Below are 24,040 nucleotides of genomic sequence, written 5' to 3'. Positions count from 1 at the left end.
CAAGTGTTGGGATTAAAGGCACACACCATCACCACCCTGCTTCGGCTGTGGTTTTAAAAAGGAGTTGCTTAGAAATCTCTCTACCTGCCCAATCACCATCTTCAATGCCACCATCATTTCTTGCTACATCTATAGCCCCGAGTCCCTGTCACCTCTTCTCTTCACACATATTGCTGCAGAATCCTCTAGAATACACACCCATTCAGTCTCTCCCCTATCAGCCAAGCATTCTCAGAATATAAGACAGGAGAAACAAAATAATAAAAAAAAAAAAAGGCTAGGCTTGGTGGTGTAGACCTTTAACCCCAGCACTTGGAAGGCAAGGGAAGGGAGATCTCTGAGTTCAAGACCAGCCTGGTATAAAAAGCAAGTTCTAGGAGAGCCAGAGCAACAAAGAGAAACCCTGTCTTTAAAAAAAAAGCAATAATATAAATAAATACAACAGGCTAGTTATAAGAGTGCATTCTATAACCATATCATAGTGAGCCCCTGTCTCTGTGATAAATAAGATGTATAAATGTGTGCTTTATGTATAGAAAAGGTAGGTTTTCTTTTTAATCTGCGTTTCTCTGCCTCTGAGAATAAAGCTGTCACTCCTGACCTTGAGCTTCTGGACGCTAGGCCCTCTGAGCCTGTTTCCTTTCTTGCCTCTTTCTGCCCCAAACACTGTGACGTATGCTCAAGGATGCTCTATCCCTTCCTAACACAGGCACTGCCCCGGTCCACACTGACCCCCTCCCGTGCACCAGCTTTTCGCTTCATGACCACCCACTGGATCTAATTTCTGGTCTGGTCCCTGGATCCCCACTCCTTCTCTTGTCTGTATATGAAGCATCCATCCCTGTATTTAGTACCTACAGCCCCCAGTGACTGTCAACCCCTCATGGCAGTTGCCCAATGAGGGCACTCGGAAGCAGTTTCCATCATTGGTCCATTTTCGCCAACTATGGCTATGGAAAGTAACTTGCATGTGGTTCCCCATCTTTAGAACTGGGTCTGAACCCCAGTTCCGTGGTTATACAACCCGAACCTAAAATTTGCAGGGTAGACTGATTCTATCTCTATGTTTGTCTGTCTATCTGTCTGTCTGTCTGTCTCTCTCTTTCTATCCAGAGCTGAAACTCATGAACCTCACACCTGCAAGGCAAGCACTCCACTAGTGAGCTATGGTTCAGCCCTTTCTAAACGTCACTTTGAGACAAGGTTCACTACATCCACACTGTCCTCCAGCTTGCAGCCAACCTCCTGAGTCCTTGGAATTACAGATATACACAGGCAAACCGAGCTTCATGTCGTTCCACATCTGGGCAACCCTGAGACCAGACTTATTCTCAGCCCCCTCACTCCCTTCACCGCCTCGTTCCTTCTCATCACAGTACCAGGCTTAACCGCGACTACATAAGGACACTTCTTGCGTCCTCCCAAGCCTCTGTCTGTCTTCTCTTCCTTCATGCCCACTCAGTGCTAACACACAGATGTTACAGCCCGTTCCACCTCGCCCAGTGCTAACACACAGATACCCAGAGCAGCCCCTTGGATGCTAACACACAGATGATACCCAGAGCAGCGCCTCAGATGGTCTCCTTGTTCCCTTGCTTCCTTCCTCCTTCCAATGCCAGGAAGATCTCCCGGCTTACAGGTGCAGCATCTCACTCACGCTTGTCTGGACACCTCCTACACCTCCCCACAGCATCTACAAGAACAACAAAAAGGTGCACGTTAGAACATGACTGCTAGCTACTTTGGGATGCACAGGTCTCTACTAGAGACCCATATCTGGACCTCATGTGCCCCAATCCCAGGAGTCAGGTATGATCTCTTGCCAATGATGTTCTGACCACACACCACTTAGTCTAGAAATGAGGCAATCGGACAGTAGGCCTTGTTTATACACTCCCAACCTAACATGCTCCTTCGTAGCCTTCATACATGCTCCTCTTCCTCATAGGCCTCCTCCCTAGACGTATCATATGGCCTCCACTTAGCCTTGTCCAGTTCCTGGGAGGTCCTCCTAGCCATCCAACTTGAAGTTAGAGCCCTAGTGCCTACAACCTTCAATCTACTCCAGCCACATGCAGCAAACTAAAGCTCTCCCTCATCTGTTAATATGGACAGTGCCTGTCCGTGTGTCACCATATACATTGGCACCATAGTCCCAGGGCCATGCCGGACACGTACAGTGTCCCCATGTACACTGGTGCCACAATCCCAGGGCCATGGCAGGCTTGCCTGCCGTTGTTCTTGCGAGGACAGTGTCTGGTGCACAGTAGGCACTAGGGAATGTTTATTGAAGGGAGAACAAAGATACGTCTCCCCTAAAGGCCGCTATCACTTTGCTCCCCAAAAATGGCTCAAGAAAAGCCTGGAAACAGCAGAGCAAAGTAGACTAATGGGACAAAAGCCATGAGGCAAACTCGTGGATTCCAGAAGAAGATTTTTGACCTTGTCATTTCTCTTTCCAATACTATCTGTAAAAAAAGAAAAATAGAGAGAGGGAGAGAGAGTTTCTAAAACTCCCCAGCGGCCCAGCGGCCCAGCAGCCCAGCAGTCACCTCTGAGAGGAGACGTCATAGGCCAAGATTTTGCCTGGAGCACATTTTTACATCTGAGAGAGAGAGAGAGAGAGAGAGAGAGAGAGAGAGAGAGAGAGAGAGAGAGAGAGAGGAGAGGAGGGAGAGGAGGGAGGGAGGAGGGAGGGAGGGAGGGAGGGAGAGGGAGGGAGGGAGGAGAGGGAGAGGGAGAGGGAGAGGGAGAGAGGGAGAGAGAAGCATGCTTGTGACAAAAACAATGAACTTCATCTGTCCCCAAAGGGCCACTGTGGCCACAGGAGGAGGGGACAGTGGCGGGAGAGCATTCTTACTAAAGGAGGAAGAGAACAGAGAGACTAGGACTAGGTGGATAGCCCAGGGGCCAGTAATTTGGGAGCGAGGATTGGGGCTTTCCATCCCAAGCCAGCTCTTGGGGTTGCTTTCTTGCCAGATTGTTTTTTTTACGACACTTGCGTTTTCCTAACAATGAAAATGCATGGTTGACTAAGAGAATGTGAGGGGCAGAGAGACTCAGATATTTTTATGTGGGTCTCCTTTACGAGCTGCTGAAAGGGTTAGTCTCATGTTGGAGATGGGGTGTAAATACTGCTATCTTGGTCCTCCTAATGCCTGGGAGAGTCTGGAAGCGGGCGTTTTCCAAGAAAATGAATTATTTTTGGCTGCAGCTGTGATGCTAGGAAAAGAATTCAAGTTAAACTTGGGAAACTGAAGTCTGGAACCAACTTCCCACTGACAACAGCGGAGAAAACAGCTTCCTTGCTGAAAGCCTCAGTTTCCCCACTTCGAGTGGGGAGGGTGATGTGAGCTCGGGGCTGTGGGGTAGTGACCACGTGCCTCTGTACTTCACTTCACTCAATGAGCCAGCAAAGAAAGCCTCATTGAAACCAGTGCCCAGATTCTAACTCGATGCAAACCATATAGGATAGATATGGAAAGCATGTTAGGAATATAACTCGAGCTCGAAGCTACGAGTGTCTTGTCCCAGGGCCACGAGAATGATGCACTCCGCCGGGGCATTGCAGCATCGAAGCATTTGCTCCCACAGACTGTGACTCAGTGGGTTTTATTTTAATGAAATATAAAAGTAATGGAATGTTTGAGATCCAGAAGCAGGCTCGCAGACACTCCCAGTGGCTTTTCTGTCCTCAGAGTTTCTCTTCTGCCCGTGTGTGGCCTGCCTTTCTCCCTGGTAATGAGAAGCATACGAGAAATAGTAGGGGAGCCCAGAGAGCTCCCCTACTGTAGCAGGCTGTGTCTTCCCCACTTCCATCCTCTTCCCTTTTCCATTCGATTTACACACATCCGAGGAATTCCTGTCTCCTTGACATTTGTTTGCTGTTGCTGCTGTTAAATCCAACTAAATATTATTCTTTGAAATCCTATTGCTTACTTGTTTGTTTACAGTGTCGTCAGCTGGCTTCGAGCTCTCTGTCGCCCTCAGAGCGAGGCCCTCTGCCTCAACCACCCCAGCCAAGCAGCCAGAGCCGACATCCCTGATGTTAGCGCAACCAGATTGACTCCGTTAGTGCCCACACAGCCCAGGAGCCCAGCAGGCTGCACAGTGGCCTGGATTTGCATGGCGGAGCATCACCTAGGCAACCGAGAGCCAGCCTGAGACATGGAGCGGGGTGATTCCCATCACCCTTTCTGCTCTAACAGTCAGCTGTTCTCGGAGAATGATTTCAGCGGATCGTTTTCAAAATGCCTTGCATTTAATAAGTGCCTACTGTGTGCCAAGAACAGCCAGGCTCTTGTTCTCGGTCGCTATGCGCACACTCGCAACAAGTCCTCCAAGTTAGTGTCAGTGCAGTCTGAGCAGGCGAAAACAGGATCGGAATGGTCAGGTGACTTCCTCAGGGTTACATAGCACACCATTTCAGTCTGAAATGGTAGTGACTTCCAGGTCCGAGCTGATGCACTAGCAGATGGGATCTGCTTCCTTCAAGAGGATTCTGCATCTGATTTGAGCTTGCACTGTCAATGGGTAATTAATTTTTATTTTACCACTCACCTTCGAATGCTAAATCTGAAAAGAAGAGGAAGGGAGGAAGGAGCATTTCTGCCTGATACCTGTAAGTGTGGATGGAGATGCAGCTGAATGCTGAAGACCCAGTGAGGGAGCCCTAGTGTGATGGGCTCCGTGCCCTTGATCCCAGTACTCAGGAGGCAGAGGCGAGTGGATCTCTGTGAGATCAGGGCCAGCATGGTCCACACAGTGAGTTCCAGGCCAGCCAGAGCTATACAATGAGAAGGGGAAGACATCTTGGTAGCTGTGTCTGAGATGATTACATTCTAGTCTGTACAGGGTCTCAAAGACGGATGGACCTATTGACAGGAAGGGTTTACCAGCCTCTACTGAGTCATGCAGGCAGCTGGACAAACACTCGGGCTGTTGCCAATCTGTGGTCCTCCCCTGCAGCTGCCACAGGGGACCACTCCTTAGAGTAAGGTAGCCCCAAGACTTCCCAGGATTCATGAAGACACTGCAGGAGATAATGATGGGTCTGCTGTTCATTTCTAGAGTTTGGGGAGAAACATAGAGACAAAAAGAAACAAAGGGACAGAGGAAAAGATTAAGGGCAAACAGGGAGAAAAGTTCTCGGATACCCATATGGTGGCTCACAACCACCTGTAACTCCAGTTTCAGGGGACATAACACCAGTCATGCATGTGGTGTACAGACATATATGCAGGCAAGACATTCATACACATGAAACAAATACGTCTCTTAAGAAAGGCTCTAAGATTTGCCCTATCTGGCGGTGTGGCAGCATGCCTGTCCTGACTGACAATCTAGTCATCTAGGTCCTGAGCAAGAGAGAGCCAGCTCTCTGATTGAAGCAGCCTGCTGCCTGGGCACAGGGCTCCAGGCACTAAGGCTGTTGAGACAGAACGCCAGGAGAGGTATGGGATTGCTGGCACTCAGGGACATGGGAAACAGATACACAAGGACATGAAGACAGAGGACACTATATTTCCATGACCTGGCTGGCAGTAGGGATTCCTCTGTCCTCAGGAGGGACTGATTTCTTTATGTGGGGTGTGTGTGTGTGTGTGTGTGTGTGTGTGTGTGTGTGTGTGTGTGTGTGAACTCAAGTCAGAACTCACAGCGATTGTCGTGTCTCTGCTTTCCGAGTCCTGGAACTACAGGAAGCAGCTAGCCTGGTATTCTTCTCCATTTCTTTCTGACCCACTTCTCTCCCCTCTCTCCTGTCCCAGTGTTTTTCTCTGGCTTCTTCAGCAACCACAGATGCCTCCTCACTAATGTGGATTGTTTCCAGTGTGTTCCATAATGCCCCCCGCCAGAGGGGTATAATAAGGAACCCTACTGATAACCGCTGGCTCAAAAATCACCCTTGGCAGAAATGATAATGGAGCAGTAGGGCCGGAGGTGGAGCTGAGCTCAATGGCAGAGCACTGGCCTGGTGTGTGGAGGGATGGTCTCCAGGCTGGCAGAGCCTGGGGAGAGCTGAAGACTATGGTGGGAATGTGCAAAGGAATAGGGCTTTAAAAAATGACAGAGCAAGGCCTATTCTGGTCAAAAATACACACAATGGGCTCCCAGCAACCTCAACTTCAGAATAGAAATATATATATATATATATACATATATATATATATGTATATATATATTCTGTATATATAGTCATACAAGTGCAAAGGTAACATACAAAAAGTTTTCCAAAAAATATTGACCCTAGCAAAAAAAAAAAAAAAAGACAAAAGATAAATAAAGTTCAACAATGGGGGAAAGGTTAAATGACTTTGTTATACCCTTAACACAGACTAGAAAAAGAATAGATTAGGTTTACATCAACAAAATTGATATCAGCTGGTCAGTGATGGCGAACGCCTTTAATCCCAGCACTTGGGAGACAAAGGCAGATGGATCTCTGAGTTTGAGGCCAGCCTGGTCTACAGAGTGAGTTCCAGGACAGACAGGGCTACACAGAGAAACCCTGTCTTGAAAAACCAATAAATAAAAAAGAAAAGAAAGAAGGAAGGAAGGAAGGAAGGAAGGAAAGAAAGAAAGAAAGAAAGAAAGAAAGAAAGAAAGAAAGAAAGAAAGAAATTGATTAGCTATCTGGGCCATGAAGTAAAGAAAAGCAGATAACACAGACATGCACACAGAGGCATCACGAGTTCTCACCTTGCATGTTCACACCTGTGGCTTTATGTCTGCTGGGCAGAGGTGGAAGAGAACACGCAGGAGAGTGTTCACACTGGTTATCCTGGAGGGCAGAAAGAGAGGACGGGGAGACTTGACTGCTTGCACGGTTTTGGTTAACCAGGAAAGGTTAGCATACACAAATGCCTATTAGTTTTGAAATTCTAAAAGAAGAATTTGACAGAACATGGTGGAAAGAAAGAAAAAGAGGGAAGGAAACGGAAGGAAAGGGAGGGGTATGAAGGGGAGAAAAGTGGCAGCGGTGGGAGGGTCTTTTACTCTCTATCTCTCGAGGGCCTACTGGGTTGCTTCCAACACACCTTCTCACCTGTATACACCTATTTTGTCCATATTCGCTCCTCTTAAATTATTTTTTTAAATTGAATTGAATATTGTTTATGTGTCTGGGTTTTTGCCTGCATGAATGTCTGTGAACCACGTTCATGTGGTGCCTCGGGAGGCCGGGACAGAGTATTGGGTCTAGTGGAACTGAAGTCACCGACAGTGTGAGCTTCAGAATGCAAGGAACTGAGCAGGTCAACTGTAAGAGCAGCCACTGTGTGACTTCACCACTCCTGCCACACTCTCCGAATAGCCAAGCATGCAGACCCATCCCTTCATTGCTTGGCCGTGCACAGATCCTTCCCTCTGGGTCAGAAGACCCTCCCTTCTTGATCTGGCTGTCTTCCAAAGCTCAGCCTGAGAAGGCCACCTCTTCGAAGCAGCCTTCCCGCCTCTCAAGGGTGAATAGGCAAGTGCTCCTTTGGGTTCCCACACACCCTGAACCTTCTAGAACAGCATTCTTTGTATCCCAGGGGACTCTTGCATTCTCCTGGGATGGGCAGATAGCACCTGCAGGTTCCGTCACTCCAGACTAGGGTCGCCCACCTCAGAAGGATGCAGAGAAGCCAGAATTCTAGATTCCTGTGGAAAGCATTCCAAATTTTTAACATTTGGCAGCTTACTGAGATGGTATATGTTGTTTTCAGGACAGTTCTAACTGGGAGAGAAGAATTCCTCAGATGGAATTCGTACTTTTGACATCTTCATGGAATCCGGGCACTTGACATACCTGGATTTCCACCGGAGGGGAGGTTCATATACAACTGTTCGCTTTTTTTTTAATAGTACTGAGTATTAAACCTGGAACCTCGTCCATGCTAAGTGCATGCTCCATTACTAAGCTGCACCTCCAACAGTAACAGATTCTCAAGGGCAGGGGTCATCTCGGTAGTGACCATAATCCAGGCTTTGCCAATATAGCAGGCAGACACCTGAGGAAAGGAAAGAGGACAGGTGGTAAATTTGAGGCCAGCCTGGGATTGACAAGACAGTGTCTCAAACAAAACAAAACAGCAGCTGGACAAGTCATGGGGAAAAACAAGCAGAAAGAAAGAGAAAATAGCCCGTGTCAATGCTTTGCATGACTTAGGAAAAGAAGAAAATTTGGAGACATCTTCCTGCCTTGCTTCTATCACACATCTTAGTTTTGCCTGCAGTCTGGAGGGTCCATTATGATTCCATCTGCTGGGGAAGTGGTAATCAACACAGCTATTCATGGAAGATGAGCTGGTTAAACTGAGAGAAACAGCGTGACTTTAAACCAGAATTCCACTTTCAAAGGCTCTTTCTTCTCTTTTGCAATTCCTCCTTTGAAAGTAGCAAGCTTTGAGATAACTGGATCTAAGGAAAACTAGACCAGAGTCTTGACCAACTCTTCTACCATGATTTACTAAGATACTAACAATTCCATATATCCAATCAGATGCACACCCTCCCTCATCTGCCGCAGTGATCATTAATAATGACAACAAACTACAATGACATCCTCTATCATCTCTATCACAAAGTCTCCCCGTAAACCTGGGAGGTAAGAATAATCACCACATTTTACAGATAAGGGATCCAAAGTTCTGAAACAGGACATAACTTGCCCAGGGCCATTCATCCGGATAGAGGCAGGACAGGATTCCAACCAGACCTGCCCTTTTTGAATGCTGTAAATCAATATTACCACATTTCAGGCATCAGCACAACTGTCCTCTTGTCCCAAGACAATCATTTGTTGACCTTATAACAGGACCCATGGGACTATTTAATTAATGTTTATCTTTCAATAAATTAGAATCTTAAGACCAAAAACAAACTTATGAGGTGGAAGGCAGGCCATAGGATTGCTCTGAAAGTAAGGAGAGTGGAAGGAGGGATGGATTCTGCAGCCACATTCCGTACCCTTCTGGATGTGGAAGCCAAGGGTTCAGTCACTGTGGACGTGATGTTTTAGTCTCCTAAACTCAGAGGAAGGGATGAGGACCATTGCCTTTGGGATGCCTTTGTTGCCACCGCTGTCATGTGACTTGGTCTGGGGAAGACTTGTGTGGCAGCTTCAGCAAAGCTTTCTTGTGCTGCCCAAAGGCCCCCGGGGACTTTGAGCAAGCATGACTTTCATAAGCCTCTTAGCATTGTCCACACCAACAGTGTTGGTTCTAATTGCATCGCGATGATGGACCAAGCGTGTTTCCTTCCAGGTCACTCATCTGACTCACGCACGAGCCCGGCAACAGGCAAGGAGGGAGGATTAATTGCGCTCTTTATATTTTATATCCACAATCCCATTTAATCCTTCTGAAAGAGGGATTATTAGCTCTCCGTTTCTGATTGGGAGAATGAGGCTTGGCTCAGAGAAGTGGGTGGACTTGTTGAAGACACACGGCTGCCATAGGATAAAGCTGAAGCTTCAGCCTACCCAGACCAACTGCTGGGTTCTTCATGCTGCTTCTCCCCCGTTTTGAAAACCTTCATCAGTCATCTTTCAGACACAGCATTCACGGAGGTGGATTTTCTCTCCCACTTCCTCTCCTCCCTCTCTTCTGTACCCCAGAAGCTTAGGCACAACACTCCTGGCTACTAAACCTGGGTTGACCAGTGACAGGGATGGGGGACCCGGCGAGGAGAATGACCTGTTCCAAGTCACCTAGCCAGTGAGTGGCACACAGGAGTTCAGATCCTACTTCTGGATCTAGAGCCTCTGCCTAAAGCTGCGAAGGATGGCAGAGCGGTAAAGGGAAAATGTACCACTTCGATTAAGTTACAACACACAGACGATATTAAATCTGTGACTTATATTATCATTATCAGGAAGGCTTAACTATCGTTCAAGCTTGGAAAACTCATTGATCCCTGAATCATTGAAATATCCTTTGTGTAGAATTCCACTCACTCTGATCTCCTATTTAAACTGTGGTGACTCTTCGTTTCTATGTGAGGAAGGTCGGGGAAGGATGGAGAGAGAAGAGACACCTGAACAAACCAATTTAAAAAGTGAAATTATAAGTATCTAGGGTTTCCCGTGAGCAAAATGAAAATAATATTAGCAGCGCCACACATGGTAAATGCTTAGGAAGAAGCAGCCCCTGGTGATGTCAGGTGTCATTCTCTAAATACATTGGGGTATTTTACAGAAACACAGGCTGGAGAGAGAGCTCAGCAAAGCAAAGGCTCTTACCACCAAGCCTGACAACTGGAGCTCGAGCCCAGGAACATATATGGTGGAAGGAAAAAAACGTGACGTGCGCAGATGTACTCTGCACTCACACACATACAAAATAAGTAACAAATGAAAAGACAGTGGATAAGGAGTGATGATGTAATGCATGTGCAGATGTCTGGGGTCCTGTAGAGTGCCCAGTTTCTCATCTTTCATTTACCCAGATTTTTGGCAAGGTTCCGGACACACCCGTCATTCACCATGACACATAAACATATACAGACAGTAGATAGACAGACAGACTGACAGACAGACAGACAGATCAACAGATGGATGGATCGGTGGGTGGGTAGATAGATAGACAATAGGTAGGTGGGTAGGTAGGTAGGTAGATAGATAGGTAGGTAGTGAGATAGATAGATGATAGATAGATAGATAAATAGATGATAGGCAGAGAGGCAGGCAGATGGACAGACAGATAAATTAATGGGAGAGAGATGTGAAAGAATTATAAAAGCATGGTTTTCTCTAGAAAATATGGAAATCCAGCAAGACCAGGATATTGCTGATGTGAGGACCGAAGACAGGTTATGTGCAAAGCCAGAGAGAGAGAAGCCAGCTTCACACCAGGGAGGGCAAAGACTCCTTTCCTGGGGCAGGCTCAGTCACCACCTTGACTTGATGTGTTTATTCACTGCACTATGCTTGGGACTCTTCTGGGCACACTGGGCACAGTGCTGGCTTCCTTCCTCATGACAAGTCCTACCCTCCCTCTAATCAGGTCACCTTGTATTCAGGTCCAGAGAAGGTCCCCAAAGAAGGGAGACACAAGACAAACTCAGGTCCCACTTCCTTCCATGACCTCAGGAAAAGTGGAACCGAATTTGCGGGGGGGGGGGGGCTGCAGTTGCCTCCAGGGGGCAAACAGAATGAGGAAGAAAGGAGGTTAGGGATGAGATACCCTTGCCTTGGTGTGACTGGGAGGCAAGGGAAGTGTTGACTGGGAAAGAGCTCTGCCACGCTAAAGCATCTCATGATATGATGCAGAGTTCAAGGTGTGTAGTTTCCATGGATGGAACCCAGAGTCTCCTCTGCTGCTAAGATGCATCCCATCCTATTAGAGAGCCTAGGGGAGTCTTTCTACCCAAAGAGACCTGAAGGCTAGCACGTCTGAGCCCAGCTCCATATGCCAACCCCTTCACCTACAAATAACTAACAACATTCAGAATAACTACTTCCAATCTCCTTCATTCTCAGAATAGAACAAGGGATATGGGGTAGAGCAACTAGAATAGAATTTTTTAAAAAAAAAATTAAGTAGGAGCCAATCAGTGGTGATAAACGCCTTTCATCCCAGCACTTGGGAAGCAGAGGCAGGCGGATCTCTGTGAGTTCAAGACCAGCCTGGTCTACAAGAGCTAGTTCCAGGATGGTTCCAAAGCTACAGAGAAACCCTATCTCAAAAACACAAAAAACAAATTAAAAAATTAAGTAGGGTCTTGCTGGGACACCTAGACTGGCCTGGAACTCAAGGAAATTCTCCTGCCTCAGCCTTCTGAGTGTTAGGGCTACAGATGCGGTTCACCATACTGTTTCAGCATTCTATTTTACTTAATTAAAAAGTGTAATTGTGACCGTTAGAAAGCTCCCTAAACGTCTTTTCCCTTCTCTTGTTCTGATACCAAAGAATTCAGACACAACTGAATAAAATGTCTGAGATTCCTATTAAGCCACCGGTAATCCACAAACCAGGGTTTTCTTTTCGTTATTTAAGCCCTTCTCAGACTCAACAGCCTATCTATTAAGCTGGGGGGTGGAAATCATAAATACTTCAATGCTGCAGGCCATTCCAGTTGCATCCTCTTCTGCCTGTGCAGCAAGGCTGCCTTGGAACTGAGATACATAAATTTTAGAATCAGCCAAACCCTGGCTGACATCTCCACCACTAGTTGTGAGAAAAAAAAATTCAAATGAAGCTTTATCTTTCTCCTTCCTGAGGAGGAACAAGGGCCCCACACCACAGGGTTGTTTAAGAAACAAGAAAGGAGCTGGCTTTTACTGAGCCAGCTAAAAAGCTTGTCTTGGGGACTGAGGTTGTAGCCCAGTAAGGAAAGCAAACACTAAAATACTACAAAGGCCATTCTGGTAGTTATTCTGGCCTAGAAGATGGGAGCCGAGACTTGTATGAGATGCGTTAAGTGTCATCCTCAATGGTCCAGCAGGTTTCCCATAGCTGCAATGACACAATTTGTCCTAGAACTGCCTTTCAGGTGGTTTGTGGTTTCTTCCTGATTGTTTGTTTGTTTGTTAGTTTGTGGGAAACTAACTTGCAAACAGATCTGAGCTGCAGTATTGCTCCTGTCCAATGCAGACAGAGACTGGGAAAGTTGTCAGAAGTTGTGCCCAGGGGCTAGAAGACACCATCTGCTGTTTCTAACCTCTTTTGCTTTCCTTTTGTTCTTCTGTCTCCCTAGAGATGTGGGGTGAGATCTCTGCAGAGACAGGTACCTACTACCAGGGCTCAACGGTCTTGCATCTCTGCATGCAAGACCTCCAGCGCACATCACTGCTTACCAGGAGGAGCAGCAGGAAAGAGAGGGAAGCACATAGGCATAGCGACTCAAGAGATAGCCGACATCTGCAGAATGCTACCACACTACCAGCGACAGCCCTGGTGCTGCAAAGGTAAGGTGACTTGCACAGTCTTAGAGGGGTACATGACTCAATCCCTTTTAAAGCTAACAGCTCTGCCAAGCTGGGGGCAAGGCTGTATACTCTGGGGTGTTACTTCTCACTCAGCAAGCCTGGAGGTTAAGCACTAGGGGGTTCATTACTTCCTTCTCCTTAAGCTTTTGGAGATGGGAGGGGGGTCTCACGTAGCCCAAACTGGGCTTGAACTTGCAGCAATTCTCCTGTCTCACCTTCCCCCCTTCTAGGATCCCAGGCATGTGTCATCGCTCTGTTCTGAAAGAGGAAACGGAGAAGGCAGTGGTGACAGATGGCAAGAAGGGATTCCGCTAGCGAACAGGTCTACGAAGGCTCAGAACCAGGGCTCACTCCCTCTGGGCCACGGTCACATTTGAGCCAATGTGGAGTGAAGCCTCCAAGGACTGGCCATTCTCCCTCCAGGCTCCAGGCCCGGCAGAGGTGCAGCTTTTTTGTTCACGAACCCTTCTTCTGGGCTTCTTCCAGGGGTACAGGGTGGGACTGACCTCTCAAACCCCCCTCTTTCCTGCCACTCAACTTCAACTGGTAGGAAATCAACAAAACACCTCCTCCGAAGCCTTCAGTAATCTAGGTAAGGCTGTAGTCAAAGCCCTTCCCCTGCAGCCTTTTGTTAAGCGTCCTAAACAAGTGAGCAAGGGCTAAAGAAACACAGCTCGCACCCTGAATACCCACTTCAATTTCCCTGCTGAGTCACTCTCAGGGGGGGTTGCTCCAGCTGCCTAGGGATTTGTCTGCCCAGTTGGTGGTTTGATCTGCCCTATCCCCCTTCTTCCCATCGCGCAGGTGAGGAAAGTGAGCTCCGAGAGGAGCCATCTTTTGCCCGAAGTCACACAGCGAATGTCCGCGGAGTGGAGGGCAGTGGTGGAATTCCTGGCGGCCCTTGGCGCCCATTTGTCTGCCCGCTTCTGATACCCGGGTTCGGAGAATAGGCCTCTAACAAGCGGCCCATTAGAAGGAATTGTCACTCCTCCGGGAGTGAGGTTGTCCCATTAGGGCGAATTGTCATTCCTCCTGGAGCGAGGTTGTCCTGGCTCCGCGCAGGCTGAGTGCCGGGCCGAGAGCAATTAACGCGGCTCCGGCGCGGGCAGCCGCCTCTGCCCCGGGCAGCGGGGGCGGGGCGCCCGGCGCGGCTGGAGCCGGTCACCCGGCGCAGCCCCTTCCCCCGGAGCCCGCCTTTCATCTCCCCGCGCCTGGCGCCTACCCGCAGCCCTGGCCCGTCTACAGCCTTCTCTGCCCCTCCCCCGGCCCCTCCTAGCCACTGGGATCCCGCGATCCGTCCTCGGGGTAGCAAACGCCCAGGTCGCTGCTCAGCGCTTCACAGCTTGCCAGGAGTGCCTTCACCTTGGAGTTCGGGGCGCGCTCCCGCGGCTGCTCCACGTAGGGTCCGGGCTCCTGCGACTTGTATCAGTGGTGTGGGGAACTCAGGAACGTGCAAACTTAGGCCCAAGGGAAATTCGAGGGTGTCTCACCTCCTATTTGCATGATTGGGCAGCTTCCGAGGCTTTTCCATGGTTAGACAGAGATACAGTCTCAGTGTGTAGTGATGTGTTTGAAAAGGAAATGAGATTCTGCTCAAGTTCAGGCTCTTGGGCAAGGTGTAAAGGTGACGCTTCTTGGTGGCTGGATTCTGGCTGGAACCCCTCTTTAACCGCTTCAAGTATTAAAGTTGCATATACATTATTGTAACCACCCCGGAGTTAAAAAGTTTACTGCGAGTCTATGTCCGAGGTGTCAAAAGCCCGTCCTCCGCTCTGGGAAGACACCCAAACCTGCACCTTTTTCAGACTGGAATTTTAGAAGGGACCTGCCTCGGGGTCGGTGAAGGCCGGTGATGGCTCCTTTTTTTCGGATACCTGAGACAGAGAAAGCGTTGAATAAATTAATGCTGCTTTTGATATACAAGATTATTTCAAAACTAATTCCCTACACCCACCACTTTATGAAGCCTACTGAAAGCTAATTTCCACAAGAACCTTCCGGAGGAATGACTGCTCTTCGGAACCACGAAGATGTGAATAAAATATTCGGAGGGTATGCAAAACTCTGCAGTAGACTGGGGCTTTCCATGAAGGGCTAACTCCGTGTTCAGGCTCTTTATGCCCCTGGTCCCCACCCTAGCAGAGTTGGGGAGGAGGCGCCTGGCATTGGGATGCGGATCTCCAGCTGTCTTCTTGGCCATGCATCCTGTTCATGGCCAGAGCTTGGCACCCTGGAGAGCAATACTAAATATTCCTTTTCTCTCCACTATCTCTCTGTGTGTGTTATCATTCCCCCAAAATAGTGAGGGAGAGCCTGGGTTTTCCTCTGCCAGAATTAAATGAAAATAAAGGCATTTCAGTGGAATTGATCCCCCCCTTTTCTTTTTTAAACTTCCTAGGAATCAGCCTGTGACCCTACACTGACACGTTTTAAAGATGGGGTTTTGGATTATTTATAAAGCATTGGTTGGGTTCAGCCTAACTGAAATGTGAACTTTATTTTACTGTACACTTTGGCAACTGAGGGCTAAACGAATTTTAGATTTGCTTCCAAAATCTATAACACCACATCTTGCCTCAAACATCAAGAAGACACAGAACTTAATCTGGATTTACCTGTATTGTATTTGAGATTCCTATCATCAGATACGACTCCAGGGAAAATGTCTGCATCTCCAGATAGCTGTCATAGTCTTGCTTTCTCTGGGCTTCCAGTCTTAGCAATGACAACAACAAAGTGTTTGTATCTTGTGGTAGGAGAAAGGTCTAAAGGTTCTTTTCAGAAGATCGTTTAGAACTTAACTTTTAAAAAAGCTTTTCCAAAACTGAATTGAAATATCTGGTGAAGGCTTTTTGTCTTCTAAGATTATTTTCCCCCTTGGGTCTCTTCAGACCAGTGAAGTTTCGCTCCAGCAAACATTTGGGGGCGAAGAACGCTGCTTCAGAAAACGTCCCCTGAAAAGAGTTTAAGGCTCTGTAAATCTAGGAGGTCAAGTTTCTAAACTCCTGAACTGGAAGGTACCTGCCAAAGCTTTGGCCATTTAAACAGTTTTAACAGTAGTCTTCCCTTCAGTGCTGGAGGAACTTATTAGGAAGCTGTTTCTGGACCTGGGCTGAGCAGGATTCTCTTTCCCTCACCACGGGATGGTCTTTTGGATACAGGAAAAAGCTTGCGAGGCCTGAAATGTGTCCTTTGAAGCCATCTGATCTGTCTGCTACTGCTGGCTGCGGGCTGGGCTCAGAACCGTTCCAGGCCTCTGTCTCAAATCTCTCCAGTGCCTTGATGCAGCTGGTCACCCATGCTGTAGGACTGTCCTCAATTTAGGGTGGGGCAAGGGTAGGTATGCAGCTTTAAAAAATCAAGTCAGGTGAGACGTCTTTTTCCCAAAGATATTCAGGCTTGGGGTTTGCAAACTTGAACCCTGATATTTCCAAGATTCGCAGGAAGAATAAAGACACCAAGTGTCACAAGTGCCCTTCTCCCCTGCCCATCCCTCCCAAGGCAACGCTGGCACCTGAACCCCAATGGCAGACAAGCTCAAAAAAATCGTGAACACACATTTGCGCTGACCTAGAGAGGAGATTTGGGAAAAAGAAAATACATGCATTTTCAGTTTCTAAAATTAGTCCTGTTTGGAGAGAGGAAGAAATGGAGACTATTTGTATAAATTAGCCACTAGGAATCAATGGGCGCCAGGTGTGCTGGTGCACACCTATAATCGCAACACTCAACACTGGCCACTGGAAGAGGCCAGGGGTGATCTGGGCAAGTTCAAGACCATCCTGGGCCATGGGCCACATAGTGAGCGACTTCTAAGCTACTCCAAGCTGGAGAACAAGAGCCTGTTTTAAAGGAAAAGAAGAGGAAAGAAAGGGAAGAGAGGGGAGGAGAAAGATTAGTTGGGCATTCCTTGACCACCTCTCAGCCTCCCTTATACTGGGTCCCTTTTCTTGAGGATTGAGTTAAAGTAACAGCTAATGTCTTGGAACACTTTCCAAAGACAAGATGCTTCTAAACATCATGCCTAAATCATTTCCATTAGCAAAGATGCCTGCCACTGTTTTCCACTATAGTTAGAAAGTTACACTAGTTTGGGCTCATAGTAGGAGCGTTATAAAAGTTCCAGGAATGCCATCTGCGGATTTCCACCGTTCTCAGGCGGGAGCGTGTGGGATGGGCACCAGGTACACTTTAAAGAGGGGTTAAAAGACAGAAGAAATGGGACTCGGCAAGCTTCCTCTTTAAACAATCGGCTTTAATTACGCCTTGGACTTTTCAGTTTGGGCGATTATAACCCTTGAGGGATCGCCTAATAACAACTCTGCTGACTGCTCCTGTAATTAACTCCTAATTTATTTCAAACGGGGTGGGGTGGGGTAGAGGGCCCCAGCCTCTCCAGAGAGAGCCAATCAGAGGCGAGCGTCCGTGGCGTCAGGAGCAGAGCCGCCGCCAATTGGCTGAGGCGAGTCTCCCACTTCCCCTCCGTGGACGGGCTGGGCTCCCGGCGCGCCCCTGCCGGCTCCCCCCCCAAAAGTTGGAGTCTTGGCTTGCAAGTTGCCAGCCGAGTCGCGCGCCGAGAGCTAGACGGCGCAGAAAGTCATGGCTTCTCCGGCCAAAGGCAGTGACTTGTTTTCGTCAGACGAGGAGGGCCCCGCGATGCTGGCCGGCCCGGGCCCGGGGCCTGGGGGTGCCGAGGGCGGCGTGGAGGAGCGCAGGGTCAAGGTCTCCAGCCTGCCCTTCAGCGTGGAGGCGCTCATGTCCGACAAGAAGCCGCCCAAGGAGTCGCCCGCGGTGCCACCCGACTGCGCCTCGGCTGGCGCTGCCCTGCGGCCGTTGCTGCTGCCGGGACACGGCGTCCGGGAAGCGCACAGTCCCGGGCCTCTCGTCAAGCCCTTCGAGACCGCCTCGGTCAAGTCGGAAAATTCCGAAGATGGAGCGGCGTGGATACAGGAGCCCGGCAGATATTCCCCTCCGCCCAGTGAGTGCGCGCCTGGGACCGGACCCGGGGCTGCATCGGCGCGTGGGGTCCCAGAGGGGCTGGGGACGGGTGTTAACAGGATGATGCTCTTGACCCCTGGGTACCCCAGTTCAACGAGCGGTCCGCATCCCAGAATCCCTAGCTGCGCGAAGTCTAAGGTACCTGCGCGCTGGCTGGCATTTGAAAACCAAAGCGCAGTTGTTGATTTCTGCGGTCCTTAGCCCCCTGCTCCGGACTCTTAATGTTTGTGTTTCACTGCCCATCATGGTACCTGCCCGGGTAGTAGGGAAGAGTCACTGTTTTGTTTCGTTGAGACAGGGTCCCTTGTGGGCCGTGCTGGCCTCGAACTCTGTATCTCAGGATAGTTTTGAATTCATCCTCCTGCTTTTAAGTGCTGTAATTACTGACTTGGCACGACCACGCCAGGCTGGAATCGACTTCTAATGAGTATCGAGATGTGTTTTACTGACGTTCAAAATGTACAGGCGTCCCTGTGAAGTGAGCCCCACTATAAAGATAAGACAATTGGAGGTTAACCAGACGTGGAGGGGAAATCGTTGGTTTTCTTCGAATTGCAGAGTGTCCAAGCCAGATCCTTCGAAGGGATGGCGGCAGAGACTGATTGGGAAAGGAAGCTGCTCCGTGTTCTAGTTCGTTGTTGATTAGGTTTTGAGTTTTGCAGCGAGCTAGTTAGTTCGGGCCAGATCCTCACGGGCTCTTCTGGGTTCACAGTGATAATTACCAGCATTCCTTCAGAACTTGAGAGTATACAGTGTGGTGGCCACGAGTTCACCAGGTTTGGCTGCTTGGTAGAACCTCCGAGTACAGGCAGAGGCATGCCACCTGCGGCTTCGGACATGGTGGCTAGTGCTTTTAAGAAGACTGCGCTTGCTTGTCCCAAGCCATCATCCATGTTTGCACTGGGCATGGAGGTCTGGTGTCCATGCTTTCTGTGACCCTCTATCGCTGGGGGAGGGGGGCTGGCCATACTGATCTTTTTCACCAACACCCCACCTCTAGTGAGTCTGTGTTGACTGCCTTCCCAGGCTTAGCATCCTTTTAGAGTCCTGAGTCCTTTTACTATTACCATTTGTCGGGCCCACTCCCTGCAGCTTTGTTTAGTTTTATCTTTTGGCCTTTGAGATTTATCTGCTCTGTTGCCTTTTTTCTGTGCCTACCCCTCACTAAACTTGGGGAGAGTTGAGAAAGAAGGGTTGTGGAGGGACTTTCCGGGCTCAGCTGGAAGAGAAGCTGCCTGCATTTTCCCCTTTCAGCCTTTCGGGACTAGAGGTACAAGGTATTTTGTGAACAAAACAAGACCGTAGACCCAGGCGTCAGTGGCTGTCCCCTCTGGCAGTCTCTCTCCACCCTGTTGGAAATTCTGAAAGGCTGAAAGGGCCCAGAGATTAAGGACTTAAAGAATTTAACTCAAGTTTGCACTGCGCTTTTCACGACATTATCTTATCGGATCTCCTTTGTGTGGCAGCAGAGAGCCTCTTGTTAACAGATGAGGACACCTCTTAGCAGGGTTCAGAGGGATCAGCAGTTTGGGCCCCTGGAAAAGCTCTGGGGAAACATTTGCTCATCACCCCCTAAGTGGAGTTCTGGGCCCTCCAAAACCGAGTCCTCCAAGCCACCCCGAGGGATAAGTAATATTTATCCGTTTTATTGACATTGAAATGGAGGCTCAACAAGGTGAAAAGTCTTAACTTGTTTAACAAATGTAGAGTGCCTGTGTATTGCTAGGCCCCAGGGCAATGCCCCTCAGCACTTCCAGGATTCCAGCCTTTAAACAGGGACGGTGGCCAAAGGTCAGGAATCCTGGCATATTTAGGCCTGGAGATCTGGTAGGGCAGTTTCCCCACCAGCCCTGTAACTTCTCTGCTGTGGGCTGTGCTCCCTGTCTGCCATAATAGCTTTTTATAAGAAACTCAGGGATCTCAGAGAAGGTTTCATTTGAAAGTGTAGGACTTTTTGGTACCAGTGGCCTGGAAGTGTCAGCAGGATGGGCCCAGAGAGTACGGAGAATCATCTGGGAGCTGGAGCTGGAGGGACTCACCAACCCTGGTTCTGGTTTTGTTATTTGGACAAAGTAGGCAGAATGTTGGTTTGCCTTGTATGATCAGCTGCTTTCTTTGGCTGATAAAAATGGGGTGGGGGTGGGGGAACGTAGTCATTTCATGGCTTTGCCACATACGCACAATCCTCAAGGCCTGGACTTTGCAAGTCTCCACGCCACAAGAGTGACCCAAGCTACCCGGTTCAAAGCTCCTCTGGGGAACCGGCAGCAAGTGAGTGCCTTGAAGTTTGGAGTCTGAAGGGAGCCTGGGTCTGCTTGGGAAGCTCAGGATTGCAGCCTTAGTGTTGGCTTGTGAGTGAGGAAAGCCCCTTCCCCTAGGCTTGCTTAGGGATTAGCATATGCAAAAGCCAGGGCCTTTTTTGAAGTCTCTTATTCAGTTTTCTCCCGGGTTTCTGTTTTCTGACCGCAGAAGCTGCCACTTTGTGAAGTGACGGCTAAAACCGTGACACTGGGACCGAGGCTGGGTTGGGACTTGCGCTGTGTCACTCTCGAGTATGAAGTGTAAATTCTTCTTTGGGCCACCAAAGTAACTAAACAAGAAATGTTACATTCCCCTGCGAAGACACAGGAGTTACCAGCCTGGCTACATTAGAAAAATTAGAATAACTTGTAAATGCCAAAAGTAGAAAAATGATAGTTTAACATTCTATTCTCGTCACTTTATACTCCTCCCCTCGCCCGGAGGGAAACAAGACCAGAATGAGTGGAGCCGCCGCTGTGGAGTCACCTTTAGGCCCCATGCTTGTGTTTCCTATAACAGCCCATTTTAAACAGAGTCTGGACGCTGTGGCCGTGTCTTTATTTTGCTTGTTATTCCCCACTTCTAAATTCCAACAACAAAATAATCATTTACACATTTGCCCTAAACCATGGAATGGATGAAACAGACGAAGATGCCATCGTCAGGGGCTCGAAGTTCAGAGGCAGAGAGATTGCCCTTGACATGTCCATTTATGAGCGAGCTAATTTTACTCCCCCCCCCCACACACACACCTCTGTCTTAGTAAAGTTTATACTGCCAAAACACACAGCCAAGAAATGGATCCCACATCCAGATCTGTAAAATGATGTTGGGGTTTTATAATCTGTAGGGTGGATGCAGTGACAGCTGTGTGGTTGTTTATTGCTTAGATCTGCCTGTCCATCCATGGATGCTATTATAATACCGCAGGCCTTATCTCCATGATTATCCTTCATAAACAGGCTGATGCAACCCAGCTTCTCTGGTTCAGAGAGCGGTCTAAGGCTGACCCAGCACCTAGCACCCTTTTCATTTTCCTCCTGATGTGCATCGTATCAGTGAGAACAGGCATGAGTTCAGGCCCCCATTTTAAAGACAAGAAATTGGATTCTGAGTAAGTTTTATGTCTTAGATAATGCTCAGCTCCTGTGACTTGCAGACGGCTTTAGTCGTGGTTTCTGTTTCCATTTTCTGCAGTGCAATATGTTTTCCATATAAAAAGTTTCATGACCACATTACTCAAGCTGATATAAAAATATAGCAACTACCATTTAAATGTGGTCCTTTTCCACCCTAACTACTTGCGCGCGCACACACACACACACAGAGAGATTTGACAAAGGTACCTTTTTGGAAAATGAGCCAAGGTTTATGTGTTCTCTTAAGAGAGGAGAGAATGGCACATTTGCTAATTGGTTCCCTCTCTGTTCTTTAGGACACATGAGCCCCACAACCTGCACCCTGAGGAAACACAAGACCAACCGGAAGCCACGCACGCCCTTCACCACATCCCAGCTTCTAGCCCTGGAGCGCAAGTTCCGCCAGAAACAGTACCTCTCCATTGCAGAGCGGGCCGAGTTCTCCAGCTCTCTGAACCTTACAGAAACCCAGGTCAAAATCTGGTTCCAGAACCGAAGGGCTAAGGCGAAAAGACTGCAGGAGGCGGAACTGGAAAAGCTGAAAATGGCTGCCAAACCTATGCTGCCCTCAGGCTTCAGTCTGCCTTTCCCCATCAACTCACCCCTGCAGGCAGCATCCATTTATGGAGCATCCTACCCCTTCCATAGACCTGTGCTTCCCATCCCGCCTGTTGGACTCTATGCCACGCCGGTTGGATATGGCATGTACCATCTATCCTAAAGAAGACCAAATGGATAGACTCCGGGATGGATGTTTGCATGAACGCATTCCCTTCCCTCTCCTAGAAGGTGGTGCCAGTCCAGCTCCTGAACACAAACCTTGCATCGCCACCCTAAGCCACAGGGCCCACAGGGCTGCTTGATACAGAGTGACTTTGTTATTTAGGTGAGAGGAGGCACCAAGACCTGTTTTGTTTTCATAGTCTTCCAGATGCCCTTCTTTCCTCTCACAAATATTGGCCCTGCTAGTTTTTATGTATAAATATATAATAAAATATAAGACATTTTTATATGCCAGATGTAAAAATTCAAGTTATTTTGAAAGGCAAAATTTATATATACATTTATCCATTTTTCTAGATAGCATCTTAAGATACTGTGTTAAGTTTGCTACATTTTCTTAAAGGGAAAGAGATTATTTGAGAGGATGGTGGACCTTCTTATGGAAAGCATACCAGAAGTAGGCACAGAGCATATAAGAAGTAGATTCAGGTAGATTCTTGCAAAGGAAGGGAGGTGTGTACCATGTTTGCCTTTTATGTGTATAAGGAAGATCCCTTGATGCACATCTGATCCTATTTTTCTTCCTTTTCTCCATATTAACTCTTTTCTTTTTTATTAAGGTCAGTGAGAGGAGGCTCAGAATAACCCTGAGAATTCCTCAGGGTCAGGTTGCAAATAGGAAACCTTCCTAAATCCTGTCAGGTCCGTCTTTACTCCGGTCCAGGTAATTGGCCTTAGAAAGGGTTTAAAGGATAAAGCATGTTTGAAAGAATTGATTTCTGTGAAATGCTCAGTCCATCAGTCCTCACATGTTGCAGAGGTTATTGGGGGAGGATATAGTAATGGTCTACTTAAAAACGAGTGTCTTGTAACAATTTTCTGTATTTTAAATGTTCTCCAACAATCCATAGAATCAGGAAGGGAAAAAAAAACATGGTTTCATTGTGTGTGCTTACTGTATGTGCTAAACTTACTAGGGAAATTTATATGCTCTAACCTGTTGGGGGCAGAGGGTGAAGTCTTATGGACTTGCTGAAAATGTTGTCAGACAACACAGTCAGCTCCTTGGTATTGTCCCTTCCTGTCCATCTCTTCCAGTATATTTTTAGCCCATCGAAAGGGTATCTTGTATAATTTTATATATTTTATTGAAGAGTTATTTCTTATCTCTTACTCTGAATTAAATTAAAATGTTTTATTGCAGTAAAGTCTGTCCCAACTCACAGTTATTTTAAAAAGTACTTTATTCTTAGCTAGATTGGGGGAGAGGCATCCAGATAAGGGGGGGGGAGCTGGCACTTTTAATTCCTCCATTAATGTAAATCAGATCGAGTTGTGACCAAATTTGGGTGCTAGAGGAGTCAGCGGCAGGTCCTAGGACACTTGGAAATAATCCATTGGCAGCCTGTATGGCTGGGGAGAAGCTGTTGAAATCGCCATTCAAAGCTTATCATGCTGCTTTAAAGATGAATTTTTCAAAGTGGTGAAGCGGTGCTCCCCAGACTCCTCCTAGTCTGTAGATGGCCCTGGGAAAATCTTGAACTTGGAAGTTTGCAGCCACTGAAACAACTGAAGTTGAGAAAGGGGGCTTTACCGCTCTGTGCTGGTAAGACGAAAGAGCTAGCAGGGTTGAGAAGCCTGAAAAGGATGCCTGCCGGGGGTTTGTGGGGCAGGGCTCCGTGTACTGTTGTCTCTCACGGAGATGGACCCCAAATGAGCACAATTTTCTGTTTGAAGAGGGTGACCCAGCCCACCTATCCCCTAAGAACTTAGATGCCCTCCCTGCATCAGGCTTGGGGTTTGAGGCATAGTGATAAAAATAAGAATAAAGGTGGGGAAGACTGAAGAGGATTAAAAACTCAGCTTTCGGTTGTGCTGGAGATGCCTTTCGTTTTCCTTCCGAGATGCTTCTGTCACCTTGGGAACACAGATGAGGGGCTTAAGAACGCGGTGTACGGCTGTGTGGTAG

The 24,040-nt window shown here is 48.0% G+C and overlaps 1 protein-coding gene across 1 annotated transcript; it reads left to right on the top strand.

Annotated features, from left to right (window-relative positions):
* Positions 1-17,509: 17,509 nt before the first annotated feature.
* Positions 17,510-22,381, top strand: Msx2 (msh homeobox 2). Its single transcript, XM_038335162.1, has 2 exons — positions 17,510-17,888; positions 21,645-22,381. Exons 1-2 carry the CDS (start codon positions 17,510-17,512, stop codon positions 22,067-22,069), a joined length of 804 nt encoding a protein of 267 aa, XP_038191090.1. The 3' UTR covers positions 22,070-22,381.
* The last annotated feature ends 1,659 nt before the right edge of the window (positions 22,382-24,040 follow it).

This window comes from Arvicola amphibius, chromosome 6 (assembly GCF_903992535.2).
Source record: "Arvicola amphibius chromosome 6, mArvAmp1.2, whole genome shotgun sequence".
NCBI classification, from domain to species: domain Eukaryota; kingdom Metazoa; phylum Chordata; class Mammalia; order Rodentia; family Cricetidae; genus Arvicola; species Arvicola amphibius.
Note: the sequence above shows the minus strand (reverse complement) of the source record. Positions and strands in the feature narration are given on the sequence as shown.